The 12,427-nt window shown below is 40.2% G+C and overlaps 1 protein-coding gene across 1 annotated transcript in view; it reads left to right on the top strand.

Moving 5' to 3' along the window:
* The first annotated feature begins 3,080 nt into the window (after window positions 1–3,080).
* LOC131068261 (uncharacterized) overlaps window positions 3,081–12,427 on the top strand; it is a 197,981-nt gene continuing 188,634 nt past the window's right edge. The window contains exon 1 of the mRNA XM_058003441.2: window positions 3,081–3,588. Coding sequence (XP_057859424.1) covers window positions 3,457–3,588 — 132 coding nt within the window. The 5' untranslated portion in view covers window positions 3,081–3,456. The remainder of the gene's footprint in view (window positions 3,589–12,427) is intronic.

The raw sequence follows: 12,427 nt of genomic DNA, 5'->3' as shown, positions 1-12,427 counted from the left end.
GAAAGGGAAGTTTCTCTTAGCCGAAAAAGAGTTAGCAGTAAAAGAGATAGGATAATGGTCTGACCCAATTTTGATAATAGAAGCAAGGGAGCAGCTATACTTGGTTAACCACTCAGGAGAAATTAAGGCTTTGTCTAACTTTACTTGGATCAGGTCAGCTCTGGTTCTTCTATTAGTCCATGTGTAGTTAATGCCTTGAAGATCCACATCCATTAGAGCTTGATCATTGATGAACTCCATAAGGTCTTGTTTCCCATCAAGCTGCAGGGGGAGACCTCCCATCTTCTCTTCCTCTTTTAGCGGAGTGTTGAAATCTCCCATTATAATCCAGCTTTGATCAACAAACTTAAGTCTGTCATTGGCAAGGCTTCTCCGGTATTTCACTCTCCCAGTTTTGGTATTAGGCATGTAGACATTAGTTAACACCCACACAAAGTTATCCTTAATATGCTCAAGCTGCACTGAGTTCCTATTAAGAGCAGAGATAATTTCCTTACCTTTGATGGTTTTTTGGTTCCAAAAAATTACAGTTCCTCCAGAAGCTCCCTCCGAGCTAGATCCTATGACACCATTATTCTTAAAAATTCTAATCTTTTCCACTTTTTCCTTGGACATCTTGGTTTCTTGAATGAGGACCACATCCGGTTTATGATCTCTTATGATGTTTCGTAACACATCCTGCTTGTGAGGGGCATTCAACCCTATGATATTCCAGGATATTATCTTCACACTTTAACTGGGGATAGGGCTGACTCGATGGAACACTGTGTTCCATCAGCACGGTTCTTCCAACTTTCCTGTTCCCTTTGTTGTTTTAGAGATGGCCTTCCCTGTTTTTTGTTCTCGCTTCCAACATCTGCCTTTTTCTTATTCCTGCTTCTAGTTGAAATCCCTCCATTGAGATCCTCCTTATTCATTTTTCCTTCTTTCGAACCGAGAATCCAAAGATTCCCTTCCAGGATATCCACAACCATATTATGAGATGGGGTTTTACATAGAGGAGGCTTTGGGCTTCCATTAGTTAAAAGCAATAAAGGCTCAATATCAGAAGAGTTACACTCTTGAGCTTCATTATAGTTTTCCTCTACTGATTTTGAGAGAGAAGAAATAGGGACAACTTCATTGGGGCTTGCCTCTTCCTTCTTTTGACTGACGGATCCAACCTCCTGGACCTCTGGGTTGTATTTGTTGTTCAACTCTGTACCTTGCTCCCCTTCTTTAGAACTCTCTGTTTGGTTATTAGAGCAGACACAATCTTGTTTTTCATTATTACTGTTCTCATCCTTCTTGATTTCATTTACTAGTTCCATTACATCCTTATTTTGATTAGACTCAGCAGATGAGTCTCATTTTTTATCAATCGTTTGCCAGGTCTTTTTATACTTGACATTGCTGTCAGTCTTGCTTTCCTTACTCTTCTTAAGTGGACATGATTTTGCCCAATGCCTCGATTTCTTATAATGGAAACAGGCAAATGGAAGTGATTTATATTCAATGGCTTGGGCCCATTTTCCTAGTTTGGAAATGATATCTATAGATTGGGGCATATCAGTCATTTGATTAACATTTATACAGATGCGAGCAAAGACCAACCTTGATTTAGCCGCCGTCATCAGATCAATCGAAAGAAGTTCTCCAAAAGAGTTTGCAATACCTTTGAAGACTTCCTCATTCCAGAATTCCAGCGGGAGACCCGGGAGGCGAGTCCAGACTAGCGCTGAAACAAATAAGGAATCATCGAGGGCGAGATTCAGGACCCACTCGTGAAGAGCCAAAGTTGACTTGTCGAACATCCATGGTCCTTCACATAGAGCCTTATTCATATCTTCTTCAGAGATAAAAGCAAAGGAAAAAAACCCCCTAGGTAGCGCTGTCACATCCACTTGGCCTTTTAAAATCCATTTCCTCCTTATGAAATTCCTAACAACATCAATGCTAGGCCTAAAGCCAGCAAATCGTCCCACTAAGGTCATGGTTAAACCTGCAACAGTCAGATCTACTAGTTTATCCGGAACAGAAATAACAACCAGCCCTGAAATTGGATCTGAGATATTTGTAACTTCCGGGAGCCCAGATTTAGCCAACGGCTTCACTCCAAAGAGCGAAGGCCATTTTTTACCTTTACCTCTGTCATGTGGGACCTCAGCTGTAGAATCTTTGTCCTCCCCCGGTTTGACAGTTTCCTTGTTCTCTTCTGACCCTTGAGATGCCTGTCCTCTTGCCTGGTTGCCAGATCCGATCCCTGAAAAACTGCCTTCCCCAGCAAATCTACCTTCCCCAGAAAGTCCGCCATTCCTAGTTTTGAAATCTGGGATTCCCGCTCCTTTTCACTCCATGGACCAATGTTGTTACAATAATAAACATTATTATGCATGGTGTACAACACCTATTTTCCCAACACATATCACTTACAATAGGATCAATAAGAATATATTAGGCATTTGCATGGTTGCTTGAAGGTATTCAATCTTGTAAAAATGTTGATTAATCGAAGGCTTTGACAAAGACAAAAGAAGTGAATCAAGTTGGTTCTCCTCCTTAACACAATAAACTCCATCAGAGCTTATTAACACCACCATGTTTAAACACCCAAAAGAAACAAAACTTTAAAGATTAGAATTATCCATATCAAGTTCATAAAAAGATAAATTTAAAAATAAAAAAATAGTTAAATAAGTCACAACAATCATTTTCAGAAAAAATAATAAATTTATTTATGTAATAACATTCTTCAAATAAAATTCTAAATGTGAACAGAGTGCTAAATTTCTCAAACCCATCAATCATAATTATTTAATTTTCATATATGTTTATCAACTTAATTTACACTACACTATCTACTTTCTATCGTTGTTTGATTAGTTAGATTATCCCTAAATTATTTATTATCTTTTAATGTAAGTTAATTTATTTCCATACAACCATCTACTTTAAAAATAATATTTTAGAATTTAAGGTTTCTCTTAAGTTTGAAAGAAAAATGCGTATTAAAATTATTTTTTTATTAAAAACCTTTACTTTCATAAGAGTGTGTTTTTTTAAAATCAAACCCCGTTTAACCAGAAAAGCGAAACTACCATTACTTAGGCGGTATTGTGTCAACCTGAAATTGATAGCTGCGTAGCAAAGGGTGCATTTTAAGGTCTCCGTCTTTAAAATCTTTCTTAATCGAAAGCGCGGAATTCAACAGAGAACAAATATACAGGTGCTCTGCAATCAAATTGAATTCCTTCCACAAGTACAAAGGAAATTAGGACAGACTTGTGATCTGCCTCCCAAATCAAGCAGGCTATTTTGTTTGGAGGGCCAACTTGGTACGTTTTAGGGTACGTTTCAGATCGGGTTTACAAGGAGATCAAATGATGGAATGCGTTAGCAGATCGGACAGCGTGATTCGAGATTAATGATTTTGGTAGAAATTAGTGATCTTGCAAGGTTGGATTTAGAGGTGGCACCATGTTGAGGCTGAGGGCATTCCGTCCTACAAGCGAGAAGATCGTGAAGGTGCAGCTGCATCCGACACATCCATGGCTTGTTACGGCAGATGCATCCGACAATGTCGTTGTCTGGAATTGGGAGCACCGCCAGGTCGGTACACCTTTACTAAATTGTTTTGTTTTGATTTTATTATGAAGTTTAGCGCGCTGCCGGTTTTAGATCATACATCTAAACATGAAAAATTATATACACAAACCCGCACGGATATAAAAAGAGTGGAATTTGCGTCGCATTGGCAGTGGTGGTTTATTGGCCTGGCGATGCCTGCAAAAATTGCTGTTACTTTATGTGGCAGGTCACCGTCCATATCCAAATCAACAAATTTCATCTTGAGGAATCGAAAGAGAAACTATCAACACCTATAACAGCTGTGCATAAGCGTCAAACGTTCCGGCGTGGTGTAATGGTAATGGGATGCACTCCGATGAATATCAACCAGGGTCAAATCTCCCACTTTCAATAACGCCAACCATAATTCCTACGGGTAATGGGGAGGCCGTGGTTTAACAGTTATAGTGTACATTTGATTGCGACTCATGTTTATAAATCTTGAGCATATGCTTGTTTTACACTACATTTCAGTCGACCCATATCCTCGTATAACAAGCAAAAGAAATAACAGTAGGTCCTAAGCATTCAACTTCCCATAAAAAATGATCGTAAGCAGGTCTATCAGTCTTTAAATTAATTTTTGGCATAGCTTGAAACTATGAGAGCTACAAGGACATATTTCTTTATATAAACACTTCCTGCAACTTAAAATACCAGGTCTAGCAATCCCGTGAAATGTGAAAATCATACACTCGAATATCAAATAACAAGAAGTATGCTCTCTTTGAAAGCTCTAGGCACATTTATACGAACTGTATTGATGTAGTGGAAGGGAAGAGGAATATTACTTTAGTTGCAAGAAAACATTTACCAAAAAGAGAACTGCATAAGCTTCATTCTAGCCATTTAAGTTTTAGAATCTAGCTTGAGTAGAAGTGTCCTGCTGTCTCTTTCATTAATTATTCCTACCTGGATCCCTTGGTACTAGTGCAAATCCACTATTAAAAGAAAGGTTTTGGCAATGTTCCATTTTAAGCTCTTGTTCTATGATGAAAGATTTGACACATCTCATTAGCTTTACCATCTAAATTTTGTCAGACATATTTGGGTTTCGATTGCTATTCCAAATTGACTATGCTGCTTCTCCAAATCCATTGGTTAGCTGAGTTGATGCTGCTTGATGAAATATGACTCAATATATCTGAATCTTCTCAAGTTTGTGTCATCTTGGTCCAATCATATTCCTTGGATGAAATAATACAACTTCAAGGTGTTGCGAAATCTTTATTATAGCAGAAGGGAAGGGTTTGCTTATGTCCGGCCATAATACTTCACTCTTCACTTTCCTATTGCTAAAATCTTTGCAGTTACAAATAACATTGCCTCGTACAACGTAGTAATTGTAAGAGTTGATGATCAATGCCATAGGGCCAAGGATTACTTGCAACCAAACAACTTTTCACAAAAGAGTGAAGGAATGGAAATGCTGCAAAGCTAGATAATTCATTAGATGCATAATAGAAAACTAGTATGATATACAACGAAGAAAGCCTTCGTTATAATGACAAGAATGAAACCTTAGGACATGGCAAGATTATAACAAGTGTTTTAACTTTTAATCTATTATGTGAGACACAAAAAGAAAATGACCTAAGCTTAGATATGCAAGTTTGAATGCTACCTTATATGAAACTAGTTAGGTAATATACCATGTTCACACGAACACATGCCCTTAAGTGCAACTTTGGGAGTACGAAAAAATGCAAAGGTGAGTCCTAGTGACAAGGCCATGTTTGGTACTCATCAAGGAGAAAAACGTGTAGGAATAAACCCTTCTCCAAAAGAAAAAAGATGCAAACAAACATGTACGAGTGAAAGGAGGAGGGAGGACTCAACATGACCCCCCAAGGACTACTTCTGTCATCGATGTACAATAGATGTTCCTCATATAGGAGAGATAGAGAAAAACTATGTAGCCTCCCTCACAATATTTAATCTCCTATGGTGATGGTGGATGCTTGACAAAGGATGATGGTGAAATAACAATATTCCTCCCATTGGGAAGAAACAAAACCAAGTAGAGATGTAGGATGTTTTTCCGTGAAGGAAGAAAGATCATGATGCAGGATGATGTTGTCTTTGAATTTTGCTCAATTGTCACTATGTTTGTATGGAATGATGCCATAATCAAATTAGGACTATGTGCAAGCAAATAAAGAACAAGATCTAAAGACAAAGATGTTGTGACAGCAACTATAATGGGGCTGTTGTTAAAGAGATGAATGTTTTCAAGTGGTTCTCCAAGTCTACAAGATGGGACTCACAGAACAAAAGTACAATACTAGTCAAGTGCTCATCCCAATGTACCAAATCTAGAAGACTATGATTTACCTATTGCAATGAATCTCTCGAAGCAACAAGTGACGGAGATGTGATCTCAGTGTATGTAAAATTCAACTATATTGGCCATTTTGTGATGATGTGTCCGTATAAGATGTCTAAACATGAATCCGTAGAGATGAATTTGCTAATGCTAGAAAGCAAGAATCCTCAACCTTAGGGTGACAACTTGAATATAAAGAAGATGGATCCTTCGAATCTAGATTAGGAGCTGTAGAAGCTAAAAAATGAATCGAGAAATTTGTAGAAGGTGAAGGAGCATTAAGAGAAGTCTCAATCTCATCACAACTATCAAGACTTGCCAAAGAACCAAAGCTACTCTTCTATATCATCTAATAGAATATTAAAATATGTTAATTTTAGTATTAATGCTCATTCAGTGTATATTCTATTTTAGAAAGATCGTCTTCGATCTTCTCAGCAGTTTCTTTTAGAAACTTGCTATTCTTGTAAATAGCTTGTATTATTTATGAGCGTTTTGCTCATTCTGTTCATTCAATCAATTCTTTGAAATCCATTGCGTGTTTTCGCACTGTATTATGGTATCAGAGCAGGATTAAATTTTTTTGGAGCAATCTTATAATTCTAAATTTGTTTAGTGAAGATTGCTTTCAAAATTTTTCTGAGTATTTTCCTATGGGTGTCTAAAAAACGCGTTTTTTTTCACGTTTTTTCACACCCTCGTCTCCTGTGTTCGTGGTTGCAGTATTTGGCGTTCGTGGTTGCAGTATTTGGCGTCCGTGGCTTTCTGTTCTGGGGGTTTAGGCGCGCGTTTTTTTCCAAAAATCACGTGTGTATCTTCGGCTCCCCGAGTCACGCAATTTTCTGTGTTTTTTTAGCGCCGTTTTGCCAGCTCGCGACAGGAGGAGGCATCTGTATTTTTCAGCGGCCGTTCTCTGTGTCTTTGTGTGCCGCACATACTTCTTTACCTGCGCGACGCAAATTTCCGACATCAAATTTTCTCCGGGCCAAGGTTTCTTCAGTCACCTGTCACTTGTCACTGCGCCCACGGATTCTGCATTTTTCGACTGAGGTGTTTACCTCCATTTTTTTATCGAAAATATTTTTTTCTTACAGATTCTTGGTGGGTTTTTCGAAACCTACTCTGGGTTGTTGTTCAATTTTTCTGGGTGCCTCGATTTTCGTGCCTCGATTTTCGAGCCCGCGAATCCAGATTCTGACAGGAGAATCCTTCTGGGTTTTTTGCACGCTTTTCTGGGTTGTCCTTGGATTTTTCTGGGTCAGCCAGGAATTTTTCTTGGGAACCGTGCAAATGGCTTCTCTCACCAATCTGATGCTCGAAGGCAGTCAACGCTTTAATGGTCATAACTACAACATCTGGAAGCAGCGTATGTTGACCATTTTTGAATATAGGCGTCTTGACCAGCTTGTTTTGGGCAAAGAACTCAGTCCTGGTACACCTGGTGCAGATCAAGATAAGTTTGATGAACGCAATCGGGAGGCAGTCATGCTTCTCAAACTCTCAGTAACTGATGATCAGTTACCGCAGATTCCTTCCGGCAAGACAGCTTCTGACATCTGGAAGCATCTGAAGGAATTGCATGAGACATCTGACAAGAGCCGAGCATTCTTTCTGAAGAATCAGTTGTTCTCCATTATGATGGACGAACGTATGTCCTTACAGGAGCACCTCACGAGGATTAAGGACATTCGAGATCAACTCGAAGCTATTGGTCGGACTATGGAGGAAGAAGACATGGTTGTAATCACTTTAAAAAGTCTTCCGAAATCGTATGAACACTTCATTGAAACCCTCAATATTACTTGCACTAATGTTGATCTGAAGTTTTCAGACCTATGCACCAAACTTCTACAGCAGGATCGCTGGAAACAGCAATTTGGTAGTGGTACTACATCAGCCTCCTCGGAAAATGCCTTCACAGCTCAATCCTTTCAGAAGGATAAAGGCAAATTTCAGTCCTCTCAGTCTTCTCAGCAGAAAGGCTCTTCTCAGACACAGGATGGAGCTAAGAAGAAAAATGTGCAGTGCAATTACTGTCACAAGTACGGCCATATGAAGAAAGATTGCCGTCAGAGGCTCGCTTCTGAACAAAAGAAGCAGGGAGGGTCACACCAGAAGGCGCATGTTGCAGAACATTCCGAGCAGAAGGAGTCCGCCTTTTATGCTTTTATGGCTAAGAGGTCTTCAGATCATGCCAGGTCTTCTGCTTGGTACATCGATTCTGGTGCATCACGTCACTTTTCTCATCGGCGTGACTGGTTTACAGACTTCTCACCTTTCAGTGATTCCGTTGTATTTGGCGGAGGTGAGGAGTATACAGTTGTTGGCAGAGGCACTGTTCAGATACAGTCTGGTGGCAGGACTCTTCTTTTTCTGAATGTGTATTATGTTCCTGGAATGGAACTTAATCTGCTCTCTGTCAGCCAGATTATGAGGAATTCTCCTCAACTAGATGTGGTGTTCAGTGCTCACAAGTGCTCCATCATTGATCGGGAGACTCGTCTTACTGTTGCTGTTGGTCTAGAGGATCATGGCCTATATAGGCTCCTTGACACTGGTGATTCTCCTGAAGTGGCTCTGGCAGCTCGTGTTTCTCCTCTTAGCACTTTGTGGCATCAGAGATATGGACATCTCAACATTCAGTATCTCTCTCAGCTGTCTCGGGAGGGACTTGTTTCAGGATTACCTGATATTCAGACTCAGCATCTTGGAGTATGCGGCGCCTGTCAAGCTGGCAAACAGCATCGAACTTCATTCCCACATGGAAAGTCTTGGCGCGCATCTAAGGTACTTCAATTACTTCATGCTGATATTTGTGGTCCTATGAATACATCTTCTGTTACTGGTTGCAAATATTTTTTGCTTATTGTAGATGATTTCAGTAGAAAGATGTGGGTGTACTTTCTTAAACATAAATCAGATGTATTTAGTATCTTTCAGAAGTTTAAGTCCTTTGTTGAAAAAGAGTCTGGACAAAGTATCATTACTCTTAGGACAGATAACGGGGGGGAATTTTGTTCTTCTGCATTCTCCAACTTCTGTGATACCCATGGCATCAAACGCCAGTTGACTACACCCTACACTCCTCAGCAAAACAGTGTTGTCGAGCGTCGCAATCGTACGGTTGTTGAGATGGCTCGTTCTATGTTACAACACAGGAGTGTTCCGAATAAGTATTGGGCTGAAGCAGTATTTACTGCTGTCTACCTTCTTAACCGTTCTCCTACTCAGGCTGTTAAGGGGAAGACTCCAGAAGAGGTTTGGTCTGGTCGGAAGCCTCAGATCAGCCACCTGAAGGTTTTTGGCTCTGTTGCCTATGTTTGGATTCCAGATGCTAAGCGCTCCAAGTTGGATTCCAAAAGCCAGAAACTTATGATGACAGGATACAGTGATCACCATAAGGCCTACAGACTGATAGATATAGACACTGAACGTCTTATCTTCAGTCGTGATGTTGTATTTGATGAAGACAGAGGATTTTTTCAGTCCCCTTCTTCTGAGCAGATTTCTGATGGTCAGCCTCACAGTGTTCTTATTCCATTAGGTTCGCCTGATGGGAGGGATGATGCAGAATCTATTTTCGATGATGCACTACCTGAGTTCCCTCCGGAGAATAATCCTCCTCTTGCTGCTCCTGTTCCTGATCCTGAGCCTCTTCCAGCTCCTCCAGATGTTAGCACTTCTACTCTCCGGCCTAAATGGTGGGCCAAGACTATTGGTGATCTCAGGGATACTGAGCTCATTGAGGGTAGAACCTCCCGTAATAAGAGCAAACAGCAGCATACAGTCAATTTTGCTCTCATGGCTAACATACACAGTGTTTTTGAACCTCAGACATATTCAGAGGCTAAAGGTATACCTGAGTGGGAACAGGCTATGGAAGCTGAGTTCCAGAGTCTTCAGAAGAATCACACTTGGGCCCTTTCTGATCTTCCTTCAGGGAAGAAGCCCATTAGCTGCAAATGGGTGTACAAAGTAAAATACAAAGCTGATGGAACCCTAGACAAGTATAAGGCTCGTCTTGTTGCTCGTGGGTTCTCACAGAAAGAAGGCATTGACTACGAGGAGACTTTTGCTCCTACAGCCAAAATGAGTACCATACGGCTCGTTCTTGCCTTAGCAGCCCAGTTCAGTTGGAAAGTCCATCAAATGGACGTAAAGAGTGCCTTTTTGAATGGTGACTTACAGGAAGAAGTCTACATGACGCAACCCCCAGGATTCAAGGTTGCTGGTCAAGAACAGAAGGTCTGTAGACTAGTCAAAGCACTCTATGGTCTGAAACAAGCTCCTCGGGCTTGGTACATGAAAATTGATAAGTACCTGACAGATCATGGCTTTCAGCGGAGTCCATCTGATGCAAACCTGTATATCAAGCATACTAGTAATGATATTCTGTTTGTAGTTGTCTATGTGGATGACTTAATCATTACTGGCAGTTCAGCACATTTGATCACTGGGATCAAACAGGATTTGTGCCGCACTTTTGATATGACAGATTTGGGACTTCTACATTACTGCTTAGGAGTTGAAGTTTGGCAGACTGAGACCAGTATCTTTCTCTCTCAGTCCAAGTATGCCAGAAGTCTTGTGGACAGGTTCAGAATGCAGGATTGCAAACCTGCCTCTACTCCTATGGAACCCGGGCTCAAACTTTCAGCTCAGTCATCCTCACCAGTTGTGGATGAATCTCTGTTCAGGCAACTAGTGGGCAGTCTCATCTATCTTACTGCTACTAGACCTGACATCAGTTTTGCAGTGAGCTACATTTCACGCTTCATGACAGCTCCCAAGGCTGATCATTGGTTAGCAGCGAAGCGTGTGCTGCGTTATGTGAGTGGCACTTCTGATTATGGACTTCTGTACACTCGGAGTTCTGATCCTATACTCAGTGGTTACACAGATTCTGACTGGGCAGGTTCAGTTGATGACCGTAAGTCTACAGCAGGGTATGTGTTTAGTTTGGGATCTGGTGCTGTCACATGGACTAGTAAGAAGCAGCAGGCAGTGGCTCTCTCCTCGACGGAAGCAGAGTATCGGGGAGCAGTTAAGGCATCTTGTGAGGCGGTTTGGCTTCGGCGAATGCTTGCGGATATGCATGTCTCCCAGGCAGGTCCTACTCCCTTGTTCTGTGATAATCAGGGAGTGCTCAAACTCGCCAAGAATCCAGTCTTCCATGAAAGAACCAAGCATGTGGAAACGCATTGTCACTATATTCGACAGCTGGTTGAAGACGGATCCATCCAGTTGCTGTATGTTCCTACCTCGGAGCAGCCAGCAGACATATTCACCAAGCCCCTTGGTCCTGATAAATTTGTAAAATTCAGGGGGTCTATAGGTGTAGTTAATAGATTGAGCATTAAGGGAGGGTAATAGAATATTAAAATATGTTAATTTTAGTATTAATGCTCATTCAGTGTATATTCTATTTTAGAAAGATCGTCTTCGATCTTCTCAGCAGTTTCTTTTAGAAACTTGCTATTCTTGTAAATAGCTTGTATTATTTATGAGCGTTTTGCTCATTCTGTTCATTCAATCAATTCTTTGAAATCCATTGCGTGTTTTCGCACTGTATTATCATCATCATATGGCTGGTTATCACAATCATCAATAGGCACAAAACTGTCCATGAGAGGATCATCTGGGAATGGAGAGTTGTGTGGGTCACTAAAGATCCCCCAAACTTTGAACCAAAGAGTGCGTGAGCACTCAATATGTGAGCTGGAACACAAAGCTTCAAAATCAATACTGCTACCAAATAATCCAATGACATGATCATTTTTGTTTCCCCATGCTATTTTGCCAAGACTTTAAGTTCCCTTTATTTATTGTGATTATGGAAGGATGAGTTGAAAAATCCTTGATTTTACAATGATGGACTCCTCATATACATATTAGAGATTAAAATATGTGAAATTGGAACCCTAGTGGCAAAAAGCAGGCCCCATATTTTGCAAAGTATCCAAATTACAAGTCAAGATAGAAAAAGTTACTTCAAATTGAAATAACAAGTACTCAGGGCAAAATTAGGAAAAACTAAATAGATGGCTGCAAATTATGCAGAAATAAGTTGATTTGGTTGTGCAAGCATGACCCACTTGAAATAAGATCATTTAAGGCTCCCTTAAGATTGATTTACTAGCTAAAATACTAGATCATGAATGCATAGTATCGAGTTTACTTCTAAATTGCTGATTAATAGTTTTGATTTGTTTTGGACATGTGAAATTGGTCGAATGGATCCAAGACTGGTGCCTATCCGATTGGGCTACAAAGTCATAGACAACAAGAAGGAAAATAATAAATGGAAACATGAAGGACCGATCTAGGCATATATTCCACCACATTATAGGCATTATACACAAAGAATACTTAATAATCCAAAAATGAATTGCAATAATCCACATGAAGAGTACAAATGATTACTACAATGTATGTAATATTTTAAATGTTGTCACATAATCAAACGCTCAATACATCATGTCAACAACCGTGACA

Source organism: Cryptomeria japonica, chromosome 11 (genome assembly GCF_030272615.1).
Source record: "Cryptomeria japonica chromosome 11, Sugi_1.0, whole genome shotgun sequence".
NCBI classification, from domain to species: Eukaryota; Viridiplantae; Streptophyta; class Pinopsida; order Cupressales; family Cupressaceae; genus Cryptomeria; species Cryptomeria japonica.
The sequence above is the reverse complement of the archived record's forward strand: the minus strand, read 5'-3'. Positions and strand labels throughout refer to the sequence as shown.